Here is a 27512-nt window from a genome sequence, read left to right as displayed (position 1 = left end):
TTTCTATTTACATTAACCTATATTTACAGTGTTATTTATTACTAAGTTTTAAATCTGTTTATTAAATGTCTGTTAATCAAGAGATCTCAATGTTATTAAAAATTATCCTTACACACTACGATCCTAACCTAAAACCAACATTTCCCCAAATTAAAAGAATTAGTAATATTACAAGTTCATTACCTACATTAAGAGAATTAATATTTATTAAAGGCAATACATCAGATTGGCTTAGGCACTGCACATTTGCTGGCTATTTGTTGTTACAACTAATAAAGGCAGTTTTAAGACATGAATGACGCTACTGAGCGACTTCAAAAAGACACTAAACAAATCATGTTGTCCCCCAATAACGGAGAACAACGAGGTACTGCATTGCTGTACGGCACATGTGTTATTGCTGTTACAAAACATGTGCAGAAGGGCAACTTTACAGTGATGATGCCGCTCCAGGAGACTGGGAGTCTGACAGGCGCAGCTGTCACTGGACTCGACCAGACAGGCACGTGATACAGGTCTCAGCCGAGGCGCTAACGAGGCACTAACCGACGGGATCCTTTTACAGAGTCCGCCGGAAATGTTATTACCCTAGCCAAGAGTGTATGGTCAATGCAAGATGTTGAGCAGCCGATGTTGTGGAGGCGACAAGCTCTCACCCGTTACACTAGTCAATCTGAAATGGTACCAGCCGGCATTTATCCAGATGTTTCCTTCCTCACAACAGTCACCCTTTTGCACATTGCTTTAACTTAAAATTACCAATCTCATACTAATTCCTAATTTGAGGTATATTGTTGTAATAAACTAACCCTTCTACACACAAAACTATGCGTTATTTACAAAGCCATTTTTCTATCTACTAATTTGTCCTATGATTTTCTAAGGCAATAAAAAAAATATATATCTTTCAAACTGTAAATAAATATAATTTCCTATATAAATATAACATCTGAAGCAGTAAATATATAATAATACGCTATAAACATTGCAAAACATTATGAAAAAGCCTCCAATCCACAAGGAATGCCGTCCCTTGAAACAAAACTCAGTCTTATGAACCTTCGATAGCTCTTTCCGAATACCAACAACAAGGACAATCTGGGCGGGCCGGATAACAAACAAAAAACAAAAAGAGGAGCATTCACGTCTGGCGTGGAGGCTCGGTGCTAACAGCATCCAGGTCGAGTCTGCTGAGCGGCTTTATATTCATTTGAGCTAATAAGCGAAACCGACCACAAGGCACCACTGCTCGCTGGACACGTTTACCGGTGTAATCCCTCCATCATTCCCCTCTGCCTCCCCACCAAAAGATGTTACAAAAATATATGTTCAACGGTAAGTTTGTTCAATAAGCAGTGGGACGATCAGCCCGCAAGTTTCAAATTAAAAATGTGCAATTAATATTTTTACATTCTACGATAGATATTAACCATCCGAGTGACAGCTAATCATACATGGCAGTGTTGGCTTATTGCATTTTTATTCCAATTTGATAAACGAAAAACAAAAAGAAGTTTTAAATAAATTATTATAACTAATCATACGCAGAAGAAATCATAGTAACAATGTTTTGATTATAAGCCATTTTGGTATAAAGTCGCTCACCAAATAACAACGAGGTGCATACTCAACAGCTATAAAATATATGGGAAACATATTAACGATGTATCAAAAAAAACCCGAGTCACCTCTATACAAAACTGAAGTTACAAGTAACTTGACCTAAAATCTATTAAAACTACGAAGGTTATGCAACTTCAGCTCTGTATGGAAAGGGACAAAAACCACTGGCATTGACAAATTGTAAAAAAACAACCTATTATTACTAATAAAACTTATTATAAAAAAACAGTTCCACCACCAGATAACGCTCAGAAACGGTGAAACTCGCTAAGGAACTCAGACACAAATCATTTGAAGTATAAAGCATTGCATTTGCAAATAATGACTAAATTATTAAATGAAATTGAAATAATTTACACAATTTTGCTGCAAAATGGTCACTCTGTTATTTTTGATGGTATCCTAATTGCAGTAATAAAACGTCACTTCAGAGCTCCGAGCTTAGTAAAAGCTGCAAGGCGAGGTTCTATTGGGCTATATAGGGTATCATCACAAATGAAACAGAGGAGTTCATTGTCAACGCCAGAGGGTACATCAAACCTGAACTGAAAATTTACGGAACAACATTAAAATCCAGGCAGCCGAACTGTTACTCCGAATAGACAGAAGGTTCCTGATAACACTTTACTTTCAGCCCAAGGCACTTGGAAAATTTTACTAAAATATTACTATTTACCGTCTCAACTCACTCCAGCGCCATTGCACTTAATCCAAACTCCCACCTATAAAGGTTTCTAATTGGGTTAAGTCCAATGGACATCCTTTATCCAGTTTGTTACTACAAAAACCTTCAGGTCTAGACCATCACAAAAAAATCTTAGTACATAATGAAGAGTGATCTTCAAAGAAGTCGCACTTTGTGTCCACTCCTTCATTATGCACAGCAACTTACATAATGTGAATAATTTTGAGAAATTAACTACGGAAAGCATCTTTGGTAAAAATCACAACCAAAATATATTAAACTTAACTTTGGCCCACTTGTACGACCCCTTACTAAGCATGTTTAGAGCTAAAAACATCATACTGTGTCAGTCAATTATTAGAAATTGACCGGGACAGAACAACGTTTTAGATGTAGCGCTAAATATGTTTAGTGAGTAGTTGCCCAACCAAGCTTGATACCCGTTACAAATAAACTGGAATTCCTAACTTTAAAAATTATATAATCAAAATAATCTTAAACATTGGAACGAAGAGCGCACTCTGGGAATGGTTGACTACTCGAGAAGATGACAGACTCGTTGGCAACCTTTTCCTTACAGAGATACGCTCTTTGTCCAATACAAGGTACAAAAAGTAATGGAACCAACCACTCCCCATAAGCCAATGCTGTTTGCCAATTAGTTGAGACATTAAAATATGAATAACTTCTTAATTAGACTATCTTTTTTAATGCATTTATAAAGATAACGTCGCATGTTCGTGCCCTGATTTGGAGGATTCTTTTTGTTCGTATGAGTTTCCATGCAAAAGGTTCCATGTAAGCATTATTAACTTATTCTTTTGTCATCTCCGTAGAACAGCAGTGGACGTGTGCGATGGATGAGATCGTCTATCCACGCACCAGGTCACATACAGTAATATGAGATAACAAATGAACTACTCAGCGAAGTTAAAAATAAATAAATGGAACCAATTGATAGTGGATACCACGACAGTTCAAAAACGAATAATCAAAATCATTTCACTCTCGCCGACAATATCTTACAAAACACACATAAAAAATGACTATATAATTAAGAAATTACAGATTTTAGTGTCATAAGGGAGGGTGACATAATATGTCAGTGAAATGGGAATTTTGAGAAAATTTTGAATTTTGATACAAGTTAAACATGCGAGCAGGGCTCCTCGTTAACCGTTGGTTGTACAAGGGTATGGTTGCTCCCATTGCTCAGCAACAGTTCGTCATCAGCTGTAGCCTGGTACAAAACACGAGTAACTTAAAGGAAACTAAATGTATCACATCAAATTGCCGCTTCGTCGTACGCTGAATCAAATTCCAGCTTGATCTCCCTGCTGAGGCCGTCAGCTTCCTCAGCCTCCGAAGCGTTCAGCATATTCAGGGTTACCTGAAATATAATATTTATTTACAATCCATTTTTAGTAATATTTTAGAGGTTGTCAGAAAACTTGTTAATCTCGCAGCATGCTTTATAGTTTTGAAGACTTTGGGTATGGTAGATAAATCGTTGTAGTATCCTTAATACACAATGTTCAGTGAAGACGAAAGTTTAATTTGCTGAACCCTAAAGGCTTCGAAACTACTGAACCAATTTGAAAATTGTTACTGAAAGCTACACTATTTCTGAGTAACCATATATTCTATCCGGTACGGGCTGTAGTTCTCAGGGTGTGAAACGCGGGTGAACCCGCGGGAAATCGGCTAGTACTCCATAATTAACGAGCTGTCGTTACAAAACCTACATTTACAAACATGTATGCTACCATGACACAATATTCTAAAAGTATAAGGCTACTAATGAATAAACCACTTCATAATTAATTACTGTAAGTAAATAAAATATTTGTTCAGATAAACCTCCAACTGTAACGAAATAAAAACAATGTCATGCTTTTGCGGTCTTGATAAGTTAGTAAGACTGCAAAAGTAAGACAATGTTTGCATGCAATCAATCATGCAATCAGAGATTTTTAAAATATGATTTTTACCTCATAGACCAGGACTGAAAATGGTAATAAGTTAAACAAAATTATAGCAGTATGAAACCCATTGGAAAGGGAAAAGAATAGACATGAATTCTCACTTCAAAAGTTCAGCATTTGCCAAAAAGTTATTTATTTGTTCGTTTAAATCTACTCCTTACATCCTTTCTGATAGTATGTTAAATGTAATAAATAAATGTTCTCAAAAAATGCAAAGTAAATAATAAAGAATTTCAGTACTACCTACTATAGTTTTGTTTACCTTTTAACCATATTCAGACCGACAGAATTATAAAGAATAGAAAGTTTATTTATTCAAGTAACATGACTCATAATGTTAGTAAAAAACTTAATTTTATGTTAGTCAAAAACAAAACATACCTACACCAATAAGTTATTGCTGTGCCATTCCGTGAGAAATAGCCTGTCAGCTATCATGTTTAGGACACTGTTGGAGCTGACCCGCACCCCACATGCTTTCGCATTGTTGCATAGAAGCAATCTACACGTGCGTCAGCAAACATCCATGATGCGCAACAGAAACGGGGCAGCCCCAGCAGCATCCTAAACGCATTATTATACAAATAAAAGAAAAATACTATATAATTTCAGATAAAAGAAAAATACGTAAAAATAAAAAATGTTTTTTTTCAAACAAAGTAAATGGAATAAAAATGTGCAAAAATTAGAACACCATATAAAAGTCAGTCATTACAAACAACTGAAATTCTCCTTTGAAAACTGACAGCTGTCAACTGATCAAAACATACGATACTCCTAACTTTATCTCTGCTTTACACATGATGTTGTAAATTATAAAAACGAAAAATGACTCCTGTGGTTAAACCACTGAATGGATTAGGTTATTTTTTTTACAATTCGTCATAGAATATCATAAAGTATATGCGATACGATTTTTAATGTGATTGTGAACGACACACCCTGTATAACAAAAAACTAAATAATTTATTCCATACACAGTGCAGTATAATAAGGCCAGGACATGTTCATGCAACCAGAACCATTAATTCAAAAAAACTGGTAACCCAAGAACGTCACAACTAACAACAAGAAACTTATACGGTTGCTTATTGATTGAAGTTAAAAACCTCTGCGTCCAGTCTTAAAACCGTCTGCCTGATGAGATCTCTCAGTGGCGCGGGTGCCACATGAGGTGCCGGCTGAGAGCTGGTGTCTGTTCTGCTTACCTTACGCACAGGTATACCTGCATGTTTAAACGCTTTTTCCTTCAAGTTGGTGCGAAGCCGGTTTCTGAAAAGGAAATAATAATTTAATATCACATTCTTTACAGTTTACGCGTTCTCGCGTGACGGGATCCATGTTTGCATTTCATTGATAAGAACATATTCGCGAAGCTAAGATATTTTACGAACACACGGAAGATTCCAAGTCAGGTTAAACCAATTCGAAACATTTTTAAATCTCTCGAGAAACGACTATGTCTCTCTATATGTAGAAGGTAAGAATTCAAAAAAATTAAGAGTCAGGTATAATATATCAAAGTAAGAAAATGCTAGGTTATTATCTTAATCAATTCATAAACATAAAATATGATGGCTGCCTGCCTATATCTAAAATACTGTATAGATAAGCAATGCCTATGCTACCGACACACGCTTTCAGTATCGGTCGATACTGAATGAAGACTGCGCAATGCAACTGCGCAACTGCAATGCGTCATACAGAAATCCCCTCCTCCCTCCAGATACAGCCACCACCCACCATATCGAGGTAAAAATTATCAAAATGAAATAGACGTATAACTTCCGAACGAATTAATGCAAGAAGCAGATTTTTTTATTTTTATTATTATAATCCGAAAATATTTGCTAGGCATATCGATCGTTCTACGGCGAGGTGTTGTTCAGGCCGAAAAATCGTAATTTGCATTTAAATTGTAACTTTTACTTTATTGCTTAGCTAGTAAGTTACCATGGCTCCCCATCGTTTAGAAAAGTAGTTAATATTTTCCTATATAAGAAAAAGTAACATTATGATAAGACTGAACTGTATTACAACTGGCCTGCTTAAGTATACTACAACTAGAGTGCTCACCTGATTCTATAAAATCACTTCACTTTTAAACCTACTTAGACAAGAGCTAAACTTGGCAAAATTTTCATTGACGTGCACTTCGACGCGTTGCGACGATGCGACTGACGTGATTCGAATGTATTGGGATGGGGCGGCGAGGGATGCTGTGGGTTGGGGATGACGGGGTCATGGCGGACGAGAGGGGTAAGGAGGGGGTGAGGAGTGCGGGGGGAAAATTGATAAACTAACAGCGCATGTGCAGTGCCTGGGCCGCTGAGCTTATTTTACGGGCAGTACACGACAGGGTGGGGCAAAAGGGCGCGGCTGGAAAATCGATCAGCGTCAAGCCCATGTGCAGTGCCCAGACACTTGACGTAATACTTTCAGTTAAACCTTTGTTCAACATGGCACCAAAAGACCATTTTAGAATAATTAGCTCGTATGAAAACGCATGTAAGCGCGTTATTCTTGGTCTGAATCAACACGTGTGCTATGCGTTGAAAATTTAGGGCCTTTTCATAAAAAAAAAAAAACTGATAGTATCTTGCTAATATGACAATAAGACAAAAATTTTACACAAAATTGTAGTAAACGGATTTCACAAAGAGCCTTTTCATATCCTAATTTGTACATACCTGACACTGCAACAAAATGTCACTTTTTAAGGCCACTAGAACTAATGCAACAACACTTCTATCATGAACGGTCTGAGAAACGTGCACCACCATGCGTTGCGACGACGCGACTAAATCAATGTTCGACGCATAGGGTGGGGCGATCGGAGGCGTTACGCTACCCCAACTTCTTTGTTTGCAGCAGGGTGAAATACAGCGCATGTGCTATGCCCGGGCCTCTGAGCTATTTTTCGGACAGTACAAGACAGGGTGGGGCAACAAGGACGCGGGTGGAAAATAGATCAGCGTTAAGCGCATGTGCAGTGCCGAGACACTTGTCGTAATACTTTCAGTTGGGCCTTTGTTTAAATGAATTATGGGACCAAATTACTATGGACTATGGGACTATTTGAGAATAATTAGCTCGTTTGAAAACGCATGTAAGCGCGTTCATCAGAAAAATCATAACTATTTCATTAAATTTTGGTTCTGAGTTTTTTTTCGGATTATGGACCTATAGCAATACCTATATATTACATAGCCACTGGAACTGAAGCAACACGTGTGCTATACGCTGAAAATTGAGGGATTTCTCATTTGAATACCAAACCTAATAAAATCCTGCTAATGTGACAACAAAAGACAAAAATACTAACATAAAGTTGTAGTAAACGTATTAAACAAAGAGCCTTATCATATCCTACTTTGTACATACCTGACACTGCAATAAACTGACACCTTTTAAGGCCACTAGAATAATGCAACCACACTTCTATCACGAACGCTCATAGAAACGTGTAATCCCATGCGTTCCGACGACGCGACTAAATCAATGTTCGATGCATAGGGTGGGGTGAACGGAGGCTTTACGCTGCCATAACCTCTGTGTTCATGGCAGGGTGAAGTACAGCGCATGTGCAGTGCCCGGGCAGCAGATGATTCTGTATAATTGAAAAGACCTGACTAACGATTTTTAATAAGAACCTGGATCATATTTTTCATTGTAGCGCAGACATAATAAACAGAGACGTATGAATAAACTAAGCGAGATGAGCCATAATATCTGCCTGAGCCTGATTTATCCAAACTAATTATGCTTACCTGACTACAGCAAAACGTCACTTTTGAAAGCCACTAAGACTAAACACGCCGAAATAATCAGCGCTCTCAAAGACGTGTACTCCCATGCGTTGCGACGACGCGACTAAATGAATGTTCGACGCGTAGGGTTGACTAAGCGGAGGCGTTACGCTACCCCAACCTCTTTGTTTTCGGCAGGGTGAAGGACAGCGCATGTGCTATGCCCGGGCCGCTGAGCTATTTTTACGGACAGTACAAAACAGGGCGCGGCTGGAAAATCGATTAGCGTTAAGCGCATGTGCAGTGCCCAGATACTTGACGTAATACTTTTAGTTAGACCTTTGTTTTAATGAATTATGAAACCGCGTTATTCCGAAACATCAGAACTTTTTCAATGCATCCTGGTTCCGGGATTTTTTGGATTATTGAGCTATAGCAATACCTATACGTTTGATGGCCAATTGGACTGAAGTAACTCAAGCAACACATATGTTATGCGTTGGAAATTGAGGGTATTTTCATTTTAAAATCAAACCTAATAGAATCTTGCTAATATGACAACAAAAGACAAAACTATTAACACAGTAGTAAACTGATTTAACAAAGAGCCTAATTATATCCTAATTTGTACATACCTGACACTACAGCAAAACGTCACTTTTTAAGGCCACTAGAACTAATGCAACAACACTTCTATCATGAACGGTCTGAGAAACGTGCACCACCATGCGTTGCGACGACGCGACTAAATCAATGTTCGACGCATAGGGTGGGGCGATCGGAGGCGTTACTACCCCAACCTCTTTGTTTGTGGCAGGGTGAAGTACAGCGCATGTGCTACGCCCTGGCCGCTGAGCTATTTTTACGGACAGTACAAAACAGGGCGCGGCTGGAAATCGATTGGCGTTAAGCACATGTGCAGTGTCCAAACACTTGACGTAATACTTTTAGTTATACCTTTGTTTTAATGAATTATGAAAGCGCGTTATTCCGAAGCATCAGAACTTTTTCAATGCATTCTGGTTCCGGGATTTTTTTTTGGATTATTGAGCTATAGCAATACGTATACGTTTGATGGCCAATTGGACTGAAGCAACTCAAGCAACACATATGTTATGCGTTGGAAATTGAGGGTATTTTCATTTTAAAATCAAACCTAATAGAATCTTGCTAATATGACAACAAAAGACAAAACTATTAACACAGTAGTAAACTGATTTAACAAAGAGCCTAATTATATCCTAATTTGTACATACCTGACACTACAGCAAAACGTCACTTTTTAAGGCCACTAGAACTAATGCAACAACACTTCTATCATGAACGGTCTGAGAAACGTGCACCACCATGCATTGCGACGACGCGACTAAATCAATGTTCGACGCATAGGGTGGGGCGATCGGAGGCGTTACTACCCCAACCTCTTTGTTTGCGGCAGGGTGAAGTACAGCGCATGTGCTACGCCCTGGCCGCTGAGCTATTTTTACGGACAGTACAAAACAGGGCGCGGCTGGAAATCGATTGGCGTTAAGCACATGTGCAGTGTCCAAACACTTGACGTAATACTTTTAGTTAGACCTTTGTTTTAATGAATTATGAAAGCGCGTTATTCCGAAGCATCAGAACTTTTTCAATGCATTCTGGTTCCGGGATTTTTTTTTGGATTATTGAGCTATAGCAATACGTATACGTTTGAAGGCCAATTGGACTGCAGCAACACAAATGTGCTATGCGTTGAAAATTGAGGGTATTTTCATTTTAATATCAAACGTAATAGAATCTTGTTAATATGACAACAAAAGACAAAAATATCAACACAAAATTGTACATACCAGAACTACAGCAAAACGTCACTTTTTAAGGCACTTTTTAGGGCTAAGGAAATGAGATATAATATCTACCTGAACCTGATTTATTGAAGCTAATCATTCTCACCTGAGATTACAGCAAAGCGTCACTTTTTAAGTCTACTAGAACCAATGCAACACCACTTCTATCATGAACGCTCTTAGAATCGTCTACTCCCATGCGTTGCGACGACGCGACTAAATCAATGTTCGACGCATAGGGTGGGGCGATCGGAGGCGTTACGTTACCCCAACCTCTTTGTTTGCGGCAGGGTGAAGTACAGCGCATGTGCTATGCCCGGGCCTCTGAGCTATTTTTAATGACAATACAAGACAGGGTGGGGCAACAAGGACGCGGGTGGAAAATCGATCAACGTTAAGCGCATGTGCAGTGCCCAGACAGTAATACTTTCAGTTGGACCTCTGTTTTAATTAATTATGGGACTCAAAGACTATTTGAGAATAATTAGCTCATTTGAAAACGCATGTAAGCGTTCTTCGGAAAAATCAGAACTTTTTCAATGAATTTTGGTTCCGGGTTTTTTGTCGGATTATGGACCTATAGCAATACCTATATATTACATAGCCACTGGAACTGAAGCAACACGTGAGCTATGCGCTGAAAATTGAGGGTATTTTCATTTTAATATCAAACCTAATAGAATCTTGGTAATATGACAACAAAAGACAAAACTATTAACACAGTAGTAAACTGATTTAACAAAGAGCCTAATTATATCCTAATTTGTATATACCTGACACTACAGCAAAACGTCACTTTTTATGGCCACTAGAACTAATGCTACAACACTTCTATCATGAACGGTATGAGAAACGTGCACCACCATGCGTTGCGACGACGCGACTAAATCAATGTTCGACGCATAGGGTGGGGCGATCGGAGGCGTTACTACCCCAACCTCTTTGTTTGCGGCAGGGTGAAAAACAGCGCATGTGCTATGCCCGGGACGCTGCTGAGCTATTTTTACGGACAGTACAAAACAGGGCGCGGCTGGAAATCGATTGGCGTTAAGCACATGTGCAGTGTCCAAACACTTGACGTAATACTTTTAGTTAGACCTTTGTTTTAATGAATTATGAAAGCGCGTTATTCCGAAGCATCAGAACTTTTTCAATGCATTCTGGTTCCGGGATTTTTTTTTGGATTATTGAGCTATAGCAATACGTATACGTTTGAAGGCCAATTGGACTGCAGCAACACATGTGCTATGCGTTGAAAATTGAGGGTATTTTCATTTTAATATCAAACGTAATAGAATCTTGCTAATATGACAACAAAAGACAAAAATATCAACACAAAATTGTAGTTAACTGATTTAACAAAGAGCCTAATTATATCCATATTTGTACATACCTGACTCTGCAACAAAATGTCACTTTTAAGGCCACTAGAACTAATGCAACAGCACTTTTATCATGAACGCTCTTAGAAACGTGTACTCCCATGCGTTGCGACGACGCGACTAAATCAATGTTCGACGCGTAGGGTGGGGTGAACGGAGGCGTTGCGCAAACCCAACCTCTTCCTTTGCAGCAGGATGAAGTACGGCGCATGTGCAGTGCCCGGGCAGCAGATGACTCTTGATATTAAGAAAAAATCCTGACAAATCATTTTGTAAAAAAAACTCGTTTTGATTTTCATCCTGAAACCCGATTCATTGTAGCGCGGACACGAAAAATACGAGACGATTTTAAGTAAGCGAGTTCACGAAATATGCTTTACCCTTTGATTATATATATGTCTAGATCAGTGGTTCTTAACCGGTGGTCCGCGGACCACTGGTGGTCCCTGGAGGCATTCCAAGTGGTCCGCGAAGCTTAGCTGCGCGACGTTGCTATACGTTATCTAACTTTATTTTTATTGACTTATAATTGCGAGCGGGGGTTTTCGCATGGACGTATATCGGGTGTGTCGTACCTAGTCCCCCCATTCATGAAAATGTATGTTTGGGCTACATTTTAGGTACGTAATTTTGGTTTTGAGTCTTAAATAAAAAAATAATTAAAATTTCGCGCTCGCTTCGCTCGCGTATTTAGAAACTGTATGCGCCTAATTTTGCATTTGTCAACAAACAAAAAGTTAAGTACGTTTGGGCTAAATTTTACGTAATATTTGGTTTAAGTCCGAAAAAAGTTTCGCGCTTCGCTCGCGCATTTGGAAACTATATAGGCAAGTTTTTCTTTATTTGCATTTGCACACCTACACAACTGCCGACATGCATTTAGCAGAGTGCTAATTTAGGTAAACCGATGAGGTGGTCCCCGGTAAGACAAACTTTAGTTAAAGTGGTCCCTCATGACTAAAAGGTTAAGAACCACTGGTCTAGATGGAGTGTCACCATACAATCCCAACAAAGAAGCAGAGACAAAATTGTTATGCATGTGTGCGTGTAGGTGTCATTATACACTGCGCGTTGACGTAAATAATGATACCAGCTTCTACGATTCTCCCATAAATAATGAGAAAAAAAATAGACTAATTAAATAAGTTTGTATACATAGTGCTATTCGGTTTAACTATACCTAACTTTATAGAAAATTGAACCTTGCTTGGCACTGCTCCTTTTGTAAGTCTTCGGTGCCCTATCTTGTCGACAGTACTCATGCCCTTGCTGCGGAAGTGATCGGAACACACTACGGTATTTTTTGTTGGTGTCCACATCCCAGCTCCGCGGCTTTTTTTAATGCGGTCTATCCACTGACTCCTAACAATAGGATTACTTAGACTGAATCAATGTTCGACACTTAAGGTGGGATAATTGTATTATAAGGTTTTGAGCTGCGGGCGGGAGACACTGGTAGGTGAAGCATGCGAGGTAACCCACGGGGCTGAAAAGCGTGAAAAATATTAGGGCGCTGACAGGGAATCGACCTGGGGACATGTGCAGTGCTACTACTTATAATAATTTGAATAAGAAATCACGAATACTAAAAACCGCCTAGTGCGAGTCAGTCATTTTATCTAGTGTAGTATCCTTAGAACGCCAGCTTTGAACTTTCGAATTAATTAACATATTCTTGAAACGGACTGTTTCTTGTGCGCAAGCATTTTCAGACTCTATCTAAGCTATTACATAGCACATGATGTGCAAAAAAAATCCTAATCGGAAAAATACTATACACCACACGTTTTTATTTAGGTACCCATCACTTATTATGTTGCAACGCAGCTTACATTACAATATTCGCAGTGCAGTAAATATACGTGATTGAAGGACATTCTAACAACAGCGCAGCGAATTTGCAGAGGCGTCTCACCTGTTTCGCAAAGGACTTGCCGCCACTTAGCAAAGCCTGGTCGTATCGGCGGGTCGTCTACCATTATAGCTTACCTACAAACATTACGTCGTCAAATAACAACTTTAAAAGTAAAACTATATACCAAAACTATATCTACACGGGCTATAAAACTCTAAAATTATACCTCTTTTGTACTGTTGCTACTTTTATCAGAAGTCTGGCTAACATTATGAGATATAAGTTATTTAGGGCATTTTTCTACTATCTTTTATTAATATTTTGCTATTTTGGATGACATAAGTACGATTTTTTTTTACTTAATCAAAACGTCATACCAATTTGGGGGGTTTATGTATATCGTAAACTTATTTTTAACCTATACTACGGAGGAAGGAAAAATAGGCCTGTACCAAATCAATCGGTTTCCTTGAAATCGTTAAATGATTTGAATGGCAGCGGAATTGCGGCATTGCACATGCGCATTCAAAGTTAAGACCACAGCCCGCATCAGACCATCTACCTACACAAGTACTTGGCAGCTACGAACAACGCTCAAATACGACGATTTAAAGGTTTTATTTGTGGATTCTTCGAACTCAATTTTGAAGTAGATAGCACATTTTTGCATGCACTTTAAAACTTTGGATGTCAATGCACAATATGTTATATGACGTCAATCTAAATCCAATATGGCGGACCATCCAAGATGGCGGAGTAGTTATTTTGAATGCATTTCTACAATATGGGTAAGAAATGGAAGGGCTTTTTGAGTATAATTTTAAAAAATATTTGACGTTAAATTAAAGTCAAAGTCAAGTTGAGGTAAGCTTTTACTACCATATAAATTGCACACATATGAGGTTATAAACCTCATTATATATACAAGTTGATAGCAATTTTTTTAAACAGACTTTCTATTTCCCTTTTTAAAGCGTTTTCGTTTTAATAATAATAAATAGCCGTTTTCCCGGCGGAACTTTTTCCTGTTTCCGGATAAAATATAGCCTATATTACTCGGAGATAGTGTAGCTTCCCAACAGAAAAAAAATCAAATCGGTTCAGTAGTTTCAGAGCCTTAAGGGTACAAAGAAACAAACAAGAAATGTTTTATCTTTATTATATTGGTACAGACAAATATATAGACGAAATATAATTATTAAATAAATTCAATTCTAATTAAATTCAATCAATGCACACACGTAGACTCCTTATGCAGCACCATATTCTTCTGAGCTGGATATTTTCTTCTTTCTTCAAGTTTTCTATTGATGACTATCGCGACACGTTACATACATGATACGTTAAGCAGTTGGAAGTCGTCCAATTGCTTAACGTTTCACGTATCACGTATCGTGAATCAGACGATGTACGATGAGCGTGCAACGACGAATCTAAGACAGAGGTCACTGAGTCTGAAGTCGCGACAGTCGTCAAATTAGATAATTCTAGAATGCCCCCTTGCATACTCTGACCCGTGAGGGAATAGTCATATAAGGGGGGGTCAGGGTATTACGTAACTCTGACCCCACCCCACCAGGTGTGTGGCGGGCTCGAAACAGCTACAGCAAATTGCCTACACACCCCACCTTGGTGTTTTCTTAGTTAGATTATAAAACCAAAAATGAGTTTGTTTATTGTAATGTGTACTTTCAAAGTGAAACCGCTGACTCGATTGCGATGTTTGATGATTCGTGTTAGGGGCGGGAGAGAGGGGGGGCAGTCTTTTTACTCGGGTGTGGCATGTGGTTTTCTCTGGACGCTAATGACCGAGGGTAAATATAGTAGTTTTATGTGTAAATGAAAATGAAGTAAAATTATTAAGTATTTTATTCATCAAACAATTTCATGAATTTACATTACATTTAAATAATAAGTACTAGTAACAATAAGTAATTTAACTATTATTGTACACCACTATGTAAGGTTATGTCACACACACACACACACACTGTGCAGTGTTTCACACACTAAAAAGATACACACTTAATCACAATGATGGCACCATGCAACAAAGAAAATCACCATATTATGAGTAAATTAGTAAAATTAATAACGGCACTTCACAGCATCACTTATTTCAACACAAAACATTTCATCACTCTATACACTTTAATAATATCACACTCAAATATCACACCTCCACACTTCCACCATACACTTTTAAGTAAAACGCCAAAACTAAATATACCAAGTAATAGTCTGAATTAAAATAAATACTTACTAAATACTCTTTCCGCTGTTAAACCACCAAGCAATCAATTTGATTCACGCGGACGATAAATGGCCTTTTTAATATATTTTAAATGCACATAAAATGAGGTAGTAGTAGCGCACGTCTTTGTCGGATAGCGCGATATTAGTTACTGACGCATAAATGGTGGGCTCTTTAGCGCAATGCGGATCTCCCGAACTTACTGCACATGCGCTGACCGAACATTCGAGAAATCATGGGGATACTCCTCCCTCTCATCTCTCTCCACAGCCTCAATTGTACAGTTAACTATCTGCTATCACACACACACATGTATAAATGTGTGGGTTGCTTGGTTACACGGACACTCGTGCGAGATGGTAGTGGGAGTGAGAAAACAAAACTAAGAGGTGTAGGGGGGCAAGAGCCGCAATGCAGATATTCGCATGCGTACTAGTAAGTTCCAGCAGCAGCATCAGTGGTGGGTGAACGGGTGACCTAAATACGAGGTGACCTAAATACCCTTCATCATTACATCGACACAGATGATGGGTGGTGGGTGTAATCAAGGTGGGGGCAAATGCAGATAAACGGGAGGTAAGGGGAAGCAGAGGCAGGAGGTAGCTAGCTCGTAGGACTGCAACTAGCTGAGCCCAGACTAGATCGATACAGCCTAAAATACCGTCCACTGTATCCCCCTTCCCCCTCTATACTCATTCCCAGCCGCATCGAAACAAGGACTGCACCCCCTTCCCCATTCCGAAGCAGGTAGCGGGCGGCGCATGGCATAACGTATATCCGCAATGCACCATTACACAGACGCAATACAAGTTCTCATCCCCCAATCGCCACCCACGCCACCCTCTTTAGGGTCAGAGGGGACGAGAGAGAGGGGAAGGCTGCTGTACCGGGCAAACGCAATCGATGTAGCCTTTGCCGTACTAAAGTAAAACATTCAAGATGAAAAATAAGAACAAGGGATGCACCTATAGGACCAAGATGTCGAATCTGAGGGTACGGCAGTGCCCCAGCCTATACTTTTTACTGAAGACAATTCAATCCACGGGAATTTTTATACCGAAAACAGTACTTGGGAATTTCTTGTAAAAAAATATATGCTTAGTTTTCATACCTACCTGTAGAATATAAATACACACCTTGAAAGCGTCTAGGGCTCAGGCACTTTTTTTGCGGATTCCTAGATGTTGGGATGTGAGTATGTAATTAATATTATTTATATAGATTTTTGGTTAACTTCATAATTTAAAACAGGAACAGTCAATCAAATTCGAGAAAAAGATGATCAGTTCCCAAAAATTTTCCTACAAAAACATGCAACGCATTGAACACCTTATTAGTGCTACTACTACTTTCCCTACTTCAGATTAAAACCAATTCAAATAAACGTTAAGCCGTATGCATATTGTCGCAAGTATCATGCAATGTAACAAACATCCGCTATTGTGGACGCCTTGCGCCACGAACCGCGCACACTACGAGCGCGAACAGAGCATTACAACTCGTAGTGTGCACGGAGCGTCAGTGTGGACGGGTTGGAGGTGTTTGGAATGCAGAACGCGCGCGAACCATGGAAGAAAACACAGCTACTGCAGAAGGTACAGTGAAATCATGGACTGAAGAAGAAGTAATTTATGACGATGTCCTCCTAGCCGATTATCGGCTACGGCACGGCGGCTGTTCTCATGTAAGGAGATTAGCCAACTGCGCAGGACATGTGCACAAGCATTTGCGCAGGCACAGGTGTACTCCTGATGGGACGGCAATCTGACACGACCGGAGAGAGATCAGGCGCTAGACCAACGAGGCAGTAATTTATGATAATTAATGAAGCACCAATCAATGTAGCCAGCTGGTCATCACAATCCAGTCTCTTCGCATGTTCTCGACAGGCTGAACCATGTTCACCGTGCGCATGCAACAGATGCAAATATGTCATGCTCGGTTCGTGCGCGCCCTACATCCACACTTATGAAAATCTATACTAATATTATAAAGCTGAAGAGTTTGTTTGTTTGAACGCGCTAATCTCAGGAACTACTGGTCCAATTTGAACATTTCTTTCAGTGTTAGATAGCCCATTTATCGAGGAAGGCTGCAGGCTACTTTTTATCTAGGTACGGGAAGTAGTTAGTTTTTATCTAGATGCGGGTGAAACCGCTGGCAGAAGCTAGTATTTAATAAAGCTGAAGAGTTTGTTTGTTTGTTGGTTTGCTTGAACGTGCTAATCTCAGGAACTACAGGTCCGATTTGAAAAATTCTTCAGACTCCTAGGTCCTAAAGGCTCGTGAAATAATAATTTATGATGGCGAAATTCTTATTAAAAATATTACGCTTTTTTGTTCATTTTATAATCCCGTTATAATATTTTTTTATTTTTATGATCCGTCTCACGCAGACGCAAGTTGTCAAGCCATATGACAGACGCCTGCGCTGTGGCGACCATTAATGTTTTGATTTATATGTATTGTTGCGCCAGGATGCTTTGTATGTTGTTTTTCTACTGTAATCATATCGATATTTGATTGTACTGAATCGGTATCGGTAGTAATTCGGAAAAGGTATAAGGTATTGTACCTACATGATCTGAGGATTTCTTTCAGAAGTTCTCAGTAGTCTACACATAACTCGTTGGTTATCTCCGTTTAAATTACTCGAAAACCCGGGTGTTTGTAGGAAAATGAACACTATCATCCGATAGTGTATAAAAAGTAGTATATAATAAATAAACATTTATTGTGCAATAACATTAGACGGAATTCCACACAGATTTGGTCATTCACATTCTCTTGTTACAATAAGAAGAAAATTTTTGAAATAGTATATTTACAATTAGATTACATTAGGAATATGTTTTGAAAGAACCCTGCGTTTGTCCAATAAGAAAAGACGACTTGATTGTTTTGACCGCAGTTACTACATAGGATAAATACATATTATTGACATTTCATTAATATTCATTGACATCAATATGTTTAAAGAATACATTATTTACATCTAAGTCATCATTGTAATAAAATGATATCGCTATTATGTAATATTTATCAAATAATTTTAGGACATTCATTAGTTAATTTGGTAATAAATTAGTCTTAAAATATAAACCTGTTTAAACGACATAAAATTAAAAATTGACAGACTTTTTATATATAAGGACGACACTGCAATAATTTATTACAATTACAATCATTCTGCTGGGCTTGTTGAACCCCTGTTACCGTTTTTACATTACAAGCCACGTATACAAACGACCTAAACCTTGATTTACTTTGAACTTTTCAAAGACTCGAAAAATAAACATTGATATCGAATTTATGTACAATGTGTTGAAAAATGTTAACCAATTCTTAGAACAGTAATTAGTTAATCAGTTTCAATGAACCTAGGAGATATTGAAACTCGATAAATTAATTACTTGATCAACGTTCACACCTCAGTTCTGAAATTACACCCCCCACCCCCAATCCTACTACTGTCAGTCTCGCAAGTTAATTGCCCTTCTTAGAGCTTTATCACAAGATCGCGTTACTAATAAATATAATTTAGTACTATAACCGATGGTCCACATACTCTTTATTATAAGATAGAAAATTCAGTAAATAGATAAGTTTTATGGTTAATTTCACCAACAATTGTTAACATTAATGATTGAAAGGAGAACTTTGTTTTGACTGCGAAACGGAAAACGTAACTTAATATTGTTTTTTTAGCCACGATTTGGTAATCGATCAATATTATTTAGCTTCGAAAAACGAGTTATATTTTTCAAAAAATCATGATTTTGAGTTTAGACTGAGAATTCCAATAGAAACCCAATTTTGAAAAGAATCATAAAAACATTACCATAATTCAATACTCTATCACTTCCTAAATCTGCGAACCGCGTTTAAAAGTGTAATCGTGGTATTTTTTTACAAAATATAATATTTTGTTTTCATTGTTCCCTGCTTAAACATTCGCAGCAAATATTTTTCTTCTCAAAATCACATACACATCGTTGTTTTTTGTTATGTTGTTATGTCGTAGTTTCTTTATTGTTCTGCCTTTTTTATACCATCCCTTTGGGTTAAAATACATTTCATACGGAAGGGTCTAAAAGATCGGCAATACCTACATATATTTTTTTAAACGCACATAGCACTGAATCTTTGAACAAGTTCATAGATACAGTAACAAACCTACAACTATCATTATACTTAAAAGCTAGGCCATGGCCATACAAACGACTCACAAACCTGCGTGTATTTATTATAACAGCTATTGAAATACCACAGGTTACTATCACAGTTTAAGTAGACAAGCGTGATGTATTTATGTATATAACATATACATGGTTGTGCGAGTCTAACTCAAACTGGAAATAACACAAAATGGATCAACCATATCTAAATGTGAGTGATTCGTACCTGGCGTTTTGGCACAATTGATCAGTACCTAATAGACACGTGGAAAGTATAACACATGACATTAACATTGTTTTTTTTTTTAATTTTCTGCTTGAGACAATCTATGTAATACAGAGACGCTAAACATTACATTTTATATCATTGTCGTCTCCTATACATATTAGAATTAATGGAAGGAAACAATTTTACATCATATTTTACAGTCTGAAAGTCTATGACAGTTTTGATCTTTTTAGGATATGTACAAACATAAGTCTTTTTATTAGTTAAGTAATTTTGACTTTTTACTAACAGTTGTTTGAATGAGTTTTTTTTTCTCAGCGAATTTTCTTAATATAAATTCGTATAGCGTTTTTCGCTTCATTAAGATCATCTGAGAAACCTAATTTAATCTTGAACTACAAGGTAAAACGTATTTAAGTACAATTCGACACACAGATTTGCAATTACATTTACAACTATATAACTCCAAAAAATACTACGTAACCATACTAGGTACTATGGTTAAAGATGTTTAATTGATTTTCACTCATGCCTAGTACATAACTGTTCTAGAATTAGTGGTATAATTAGGATACAGCTTGGCATTTTGCAAATTTGTTGCATGCTAAAATGTGCCTATTTTATTAAGATGTTTAAGTTTTTTTTTTTTTTAACATACATATAGAAATACCAAAAACTAAATTTTTGGTTTTTCTATTACAACGATTGTATTCATGATAACCTTTAGGATATCATGAGTATATTCAAGTCCATACTCTCTGAATAAGTAAAATATTTTCTTACAACTATACAAAAGATTAAATCTCAAAGGTTCTGCACTTGCCAGCAGCTTATGGCTAGTGGCAATTATACACAACCACGTCACTTTGAAATTTGAATGCTATCCTTGAGCATCGCTAAAGACTAATACAATATTTTCGTTACATTTATTACCAGACTTAGGCTCTTTATTCCTTTTTTGGCATTTTCTTATTTTTTAAAGCTTTTGCGGAGGGACCCGAAAAGTTTTTTCGGCTTCGCTTAGCCGAAGTTCCCTCTCCACTCTTGGCAGCTGGAGCTTTTCTGCGACGCGACCTTGGTTTTTGTTCCTGCTTGCGAGCAGCCGCAGGAATGCTTTCGGCAGCAGGGACAAGAAAATCATAGGGACCAGTTGGTTCGCTTGTTGGACTTATTGAAGTTGTTGGTGTTGTTGGAGTTGCTGGAGTTGTTTGGCTCAACCTGCGAGAGCGACGGGCAACTAACGGCTGAACTTGTTTGTTTCTGTTAAAAGGTTCTATCTTATTGTCAGCTCGAATAGGTAAGAATGTAGCTTTCACGTCGATTTCAAGTGGACTATGAGACCTTTCAAAAGTCTGAGCTGTTGAAGCGTCGTCCGAAACTTCGTCCATCCACCGAGAACTAGGATTTCCAAGCGACCCAAAACCACTACTTGTACGTGGTTCTGCCGGCTGGCGAAAATTGAAAAAGCGGCTTGGTTTGTTGTCTTCATTTCTGTTACGGCTAGGTGATTCTTCTTTGTTTTTATCAATATCTTTAGATTCACGCGGAAAATTAGACATATTCGATTGTTCTTCTTGTTGTTTAGCTTGCGCATATTTAAAAAAGTCGAATTTTTCCTTGACTTTGTTTTCATCCTTGGTTTCTGTTGCTTTGAAAGTGCTAGACGGTGTAGTTTCAGCCTGCCGAAATTTAAAAATGTTGAATGGTCTTTCATCGTTTCGACTGGAACCTGATGGGCCTGTTAGATCTTTAAGGTGACCAGCAGGCAATTCTGTTATTTTAATTTGGCCAGCGTAGGAAGAGCGATGGGCACTTGTTTCTCCAGGTTTAAGCCACGTAAACTGCCGATTTGGTGGCGGTGAGGTTTTCACTGCTTCAATTTTCGCTTCTGTGTTATTCAAATCCCATTTTATATCGTTCGGACGTATGCTGATATGAAATGAATTACATTGACCGGGGCTGTTGTTGGAGCCTTTTGTTTCATTACGAATGCTACTGAAGGCACCGGATACTTCTTTGACAGTCTCGGTGGCCGCAGGTTCCGCATAAAGCGTGCTAATGTTAGGCATAGGAGTTTCATGACGATTATCCTGCGAAACCGGTTGCACGTTTTGATTTGGCTCAGGCTCAGCTGAAGTTGGCATTGCAAAGTCATCTAAGGCTTTCAACAGATCCGGCACAAGCAGATTTATTCGATCTAAATTAATCTGATCGAGCTGTATATCTTCAAATTCAAATAGAGGCGAGGGTTCAAACCTCGCTGGTTGCAGAATCTGTTCTGGTGGGAAAGGAGGTACTATTCCTGGATTAAATGACTGCAGCAAGTCATCCTCGGTGTTGTTATCATCAAATCCGTGCAAATAGTGGTTGATTGTCAGTGTCGGTGTGGGAGGCTCCGGCGGCGGTGCGGGCTCTGGTGCTTGCTGCACCTGCGGTGGAGGAGCTCCGGGTGGAGAACTGCTAACATCACGGATTGCTCCACTGTCCATCTCAAGTAATCGTCTTAGATGATACCTTAAAAAGAATATATATTTTTGTCATACTTATGTTCATTGGATAAGAAACAAATTTTAGCAAAAGGATGTGTTTATTAAATCAAAATAACGAAGGAGTTGTAAGCGATGGGATAACAATATTAAAGCCGCAGGAAACTCTCGGTACCTTAGCCTACTTTACTCTCCAAATGCTTTTAACATGTTTTTTGCAGTTGAATGTAAGATGTTTAGGAAAATAATGTAGGCTTCAGTAAAGAGCGTTTCGAAAACAACAACACACAGTATAAAGACAAGCCAATACGTAAATATAAAATAATAAATCAAAAAACATACTCACATTTAGAGACAATACTTACTAAACCCCCCCTTCCGATCTACTTAGGATATCCCCACACTGCACATTCAAAAGCACTAAAAATAGTTCTACAGAGCAGAAGCAGTACAAAGATATCCTTTCGGAAAGAGTTGCAGGAATCACTAAATACTTTTTCTTTTTATATATTTGTAAGAGTATCAAAATAACAAGATACAAAATTTTGAATTTAATGCTGATTGTATTTAGTGAATCGTTATGCAGGTTAACATTCTTTAAATATTCTTCAACAGCAAATAGTTCTTCTATGTCCCACCACTGATATAATTTATTTACTTGAGCAGTAGTTCCTGAGGTGATCATCTAAACTAACTATATTATAGCAAAAATACTAATCAGTATATTTTTTATTTTATGTATTTACTGTTACTGTTACAGCCTGCTGTTACTGTTGCTGTTGTATTACTGTTGTATTATTGTACCTATTTACTGTTACTGTTGTCCCACTGCTGGGCTCAGGCCTCCTCACACACGGAGAAGAATTGAGCATTAATCACCACGCTTGCTCAATGCGGATTGGTGATTTCAGACTATATAGTCCAGGTTTCCTCAAGATGTTTACCTTCACCTTTTTATCAGCCAATTGTGTCCAAGATATAATTAGAAAGTACATACAAACTTAGAAAAGTTGCATTGGTACTTGCCTGATCTGGAATCGAACCCACACCCTCATACTCGAGAGGTTGGTTCTTTACCCACTAGGCCACCACGACTTCTGTATTTAATGTATTTAATTTTTTTTTAATACAGAATTAGGGACTAGCTTTTTTTCAAGTATCTGCAGTAATATTTTTTTTTGTCCTATCTAAGACTTGAACGTGCAGAGTAATGATTTCTCTTGTACCTTATTAGTATTAAATTAAAGAATACTAGCCGAGTTGCTACGGAGATTTCAGTAGATAAAATGTTTGTTTTTATGTTGATTATTGCCTCGCAGTAATACTTAAAATTAAATATAAGTTTACTTATTCCCTAGGACTTAAAAGAATCAACCTACGCATTGATAGCCCTACACAATACCTCCCACCCCACCTACTTTGGAGAGCCCTTTGAGTGCAAGTGCAATCGCAATGCCCGGGACCTAGCGCCGGCGCGTTGAGCGCCAATTGCCCCCACCCCACAGGTAAAAATACAAAATGGACTCTTAAAGTGTTTTTACTGTATTACTGAGTCTCAGCCCAGCAAACGCAATCAATATCGCTCAGCCGTAGATTACATTTTTCCTAAACGAAATTGATGGTTCCTAATTTATAGTTTTAATTTATTTTGCTCATGTTAATGCTGTATTTATTCTGCATTTATTGATCAAACAATTCGCTGTAAGTTGTTTGCCCATTGCTAAAACACTAATCACATGGTTCCCGTTCATAAGTTTGCAAAAAAATATATAAACAAAAGTAAATGAAGCACATTGATCAAAATAAATACACAGAGAGGAAAAAACAGGCTATTCCAACAGTGATTAACTACTACTTACATGGTTCGAGTTTTTATATGGTGAGTTATCTTATTCAATTCCTCTGCAAACCGCTTAATGCAGCCTCTAAGCATTTCCACTTCTTCCTCCGTCCATTTTCCTCTGCAAAGATTATGAAATACTATATGAATAAAACATTTCACTGAATTAATAGCCATAATATAAAACGCACAATATATCAATTAAGTATTTATAAGCTTTTAAATAATATATTTTAAGGGATTAAATACCTATTTAATTAATTCAGATCGTCACTGTGATACACTGTTAACGACTTGCAGGTCGACGAAAAACTGACGCGCGGGCCTGGAGCCAGGCGCCTAGATTCACAAAGGATGCCTAGATGCTAGCTTGATTGATTTTTCAGAATATACGATATACCATGCGCGGCGCAGTTACGCCGTGACCCGGCTGTGTGCCTCCATACCCACCCTTCTACATACACCCCTTGACAGGAGGCATTAACCATTTATAATTAAAAAGAACTTGCAACAGGTAGATCAAGGACCACTTACCCGGGTGGACATTCTTCTGTGTGTTGTAACGAAATCGTAATCTCAGATAATGTACTGAACGCAGTTCCCACTTCACGAAATATTTCGCTTACCTGGTGATTAAGTTAAACTTGTAATCTTTATCGGTATGAGTATGATTAATACCTAATTGAAGCACTGTACTTACTTTTGCAGTAGTACCATCCATTATCACTTATTTGTTACTTTTGCAGATCCTTATAATTATTTCACGATAAGTATTCGTAAGTATTCCTGGTTGTACGTGAAGGCTCATATTACTATAATAATTACTACGATGAAGGTAACTTTAATTTGTTTTTGATTTATGTGGGTATCCAGTACTTTTAACAGTAGTTTGAATGGTGTGAACCACAGAGTATATTTGCTGTATAATAAAAAAATAAACAAATGACAATGTAAGTTAATAATAAATTAATTGAATAAAGCATATTTTTTATTCATAAAAGGATAAGTAGAGGAACGTCAGGTACTTGTTCGCTACGAGTTCATCGGTCATCCGAATGCATTTCAGAGGAGAGGAGCACATCTTAAAAGTATGTATGGGCCGCGCGGTGGCTGACGCAGCGCTCAGAGAAAATTATAATAATTTCTACGAATTGTCCAGGCGCGTCCGATGTCACCGGCATACTGCGATGCACTTGATATAAATAAATTGACAATTATCTTCTATATTAGCCCCTACATAGTCTCTTTTCCAGTTTCATATACACTCCTTGCACTCTTTTTTTCCTTTAGGAGGTACTGTTGTACAAGAAATTTTCAGTAGGGTCGGATACTCTCCCCCTTGAACTCAAGAGGGGCTCGATTCTGTTAATTTTACTTATGTGACATACGATTCACATCCGACTGAGATCCAATCATGACTCAATTAAGATTGAAGCGTTTGTGGCATTCCGTTATTTTTTCTTTTAAATAAACGTTTTATAATTAATCATATTGTCTGCAAATGATTTAAGATTGCAATATGATTGTAGAGCAAACTACCGTATAGACCAAAATCACCAAAATAGCAGACCAATCGCAAACCAATCGAATGTCGTTGGAATACAATTGGTCTTATATTAGCAGCAGAATACCCGATATGGTTAAAACTGCTGTTGCGATCATATTGCGATTCAATTTCTATTCGATTTTGACATTATTAACTTATGAGAATCGACCAACGACATTTTATTGGTTAGCGATTGGTCTGCTATTTTGGTGATTTTGGTCTATCTATACGTTTAGTTTGCTCTACAATCATATTGCAATCGTAAATCATTTGCAGACAAAATGATTCATTATGAATGACAGAAAAGGATAAAAACGTTCATTTCAAAGAAAAAATAGTGGAATGCCACATACGCTTCAATCGTAATCGAGTCGGGATTGGATCGCAGTCGAATGTGAATCGTATGTTGCTTAAGTAAAATTAGGAGAATCAGGCTCCTGATATGGTTAAAACTGCTATTGCGATCATATTGCGATTCGATTTCTATTCAATTTTGACATTATTAACTTAGGAGAATCGGGCCCCAGTACCTACAAATAAAAAGAACCCATGGTTAAGCTCGCCATTGTACATAAACTATCTGTATTCTTTTTATATAGGTATTTATTGTTAAGTGTGCAATAAAGAATAAATAAAAAAAGAGCCGGAGCCTTACCCACATACTTCGACTTCCATCGCAAGTGGTTTTTGCCAGACAGCAATAAACCATGCGCCATTATGTGAACACCCAAGTGATCGTAGCCTACAATTTATACATTGCAAAGCGTGACCCATCACAGGCCATTGTGTACTGGGGCCTTTAGTAGCTGAATACCCGTTAAGGTTAAAACTGCTATTGCGATTCAATTTTGACATTATTAACTTAGCAGAATCGGGCCCCAGGCAGCTAACTCAAGTACTTGCTTCGGCAGTACATATACTAAAATTGGAACGATACAGAGAAGATTAGCATGGCCCCTGCGCAAGGATGACACGCAAAATCGTGAAGCGTTCCACATCTTTTTGGGCTGCGGGTTGTTCGAAAGAGATACCGCGGCCCTAGCACATAAAAAGGCCTACGACGGAACACGACGGTTTTTAGTCAGTAAGAGTCTGACACTCCCTCACCGCTGCTAACCCACAGTGGGAGGGGTCATTTGATGAATTTTGACGTCGTTAAAAAAAAAAGGCAGCTAACTCAAAAGCCATGATCTCTATTCTATTCTATTTTTAGTTGATGGCAAGCGCTTCGTCGATGACAGTTGCAATGACAACGTTTCGCCAATGTATGAAATTCATCGAATTCATCGAGCATATACATCAATATACATCGAGCTTAGAATTATAGAATTATAGCTTAGTCAATGATGAAATTCAAATACATCACTGTCATAAAATGACAAATTGACAGTTGACAACCTGCGACACTGACACTTTGACAGGCGAAAGAGTTTTCAAATATTTACCATCAATCAAAAATAGAATAGAAAAATACTTTTCGTGTTAATTTAATATTATATTGAGACAGGTTAAGTGGTTTAATAAGGTCATGGTACATTATAGCGGCACCGCAACAGCATAGCTGCAGCACGGCGTCGCCTCGAATTTAGACTACGGCTAGCTGCCAGCGCGCTAACTACGCGTTGTCCGCAAGGTGCCAGCTCGCCGTCCGCGAGGTGTAAGCTTGCTGTCACCGCAAACTCAATATTATTTTAAGACAGTTATGATTGAACACGAAGAAATGACATAGTTTCGCTGCCGACTTGGAGTCGGCGCGTAATGAGCATGCCGTCGGCGCGCTGTACGCATGAGGTCCGCTCGATTGTAGCACGCGGGCTGCGAGCCGAGTTGTGTGGTAGCGGCAAGCGCGCTGACTGCTCGCCGTTGGTTTTT

At 38.2% G+C, this 27512-nt stretch overlaps 1 protein-coding gene and 1 non-coding gene across 10 annotated transcripts; one reads left to right on the top strand and one right to left on the bottom strand.

Annotated features, from left to right (window-relative positions):
• On the bottom strand, positions 1 to 24911 carry LOC124645224 (chromatin complexes subunit BAP18-like). 9 transcript variants are annotated; one of them, XR_006986182.1, is made up of 5 exons: positions 24344 to 24465; positions 24114 to 24215; positions 13169 to 13242; positions 5403 to 5565; positions 1 to 3698 (listed from the first exon to the last, which is right to left on the bottom strand). XR_006986182.1 is itself a non-coding variant. In XM_047185012.1 (5 exons), exons 1-5 carry the CDS (start codon positions 24813 to 24815, stop codon positions 3594 to 3596), a joined length of 384 nt encoding a protein of 127 aa, XP_047040968.1. In that variant the 5' UTR covers positions 24816 to 24911; the 3' UTR covers positions 1 to 3593. The 9 variants fall into 9 exon arrangements, 2 of the variants coding, with proteins under 2 accessions (XP_047040968.1, XP_047040966.1); XM_047185012.1 differs by lacking the exons at positions 13169 to 13242; positions 24344 to 24465 and adding exons at positions 24629 to 24720; positions 24795 to 24911 and having other exon boundaries at positions 5502 to 5565; XR_006986185.1 differs by lacking the exons at positions 1 to 3698; positions 5403 to 5565 and adding an exon at positions 12475 to 12739 and having other exon boundaries at positions 24344 to 24517.
• Positions 24912 to 26535: 1624 nt separating this feature from the next.
• On the top strand, positions 26536 to 26642 carry LOC124645507. The gene has a single exon (XR_006986244.1). It is a non-coding gene; the product is annotated as a U6 spliceosomal RNA (small nuclear RNA).
• The last annotated feature ends 870 nt before the right edge of the window (positions 26643 to 27512 follow it).

Source organism: Helicoverpa zea, chromosome 31, assembly GCF_022581195.2.
Source record: "Helicoverpa zea isolate HzStark_Cry1AcR chromosome 31, ilHelZeax1.1, whole genome shotgun sequence".
Classification (NCBI taxonomy): Eukaryota; Metazoa; Arthropoda; class Insecta; order Lepidoptera; family Noctuidae; genus Helicoverpa; species Helicoverpa zea.
This window is presented reverse-complemented; position numbering and strand designations above follow the sequence as displayed.

Coding starts and splice junctions, on each gene's coding strand:
- LOC124645224 (XM_047185010.1), bottom strand. CDS start 24,815: ATGGATGGTACTACTGCAAAA. Junction 24,721..24,794: donor TGGATGGTACTACTGCAAAA/GTAAGTACAGTG, acceptor CTTAATCACCAG/GTAAGCGAAATATTTCGTGA. Junction 24,216..24,628: donor ACAGAAGAATGTCCACCCGG/GTAAGTGGTCCT, acceptor TAATCTTTGCAG/AGGAAAATGGACGGAGGAAG.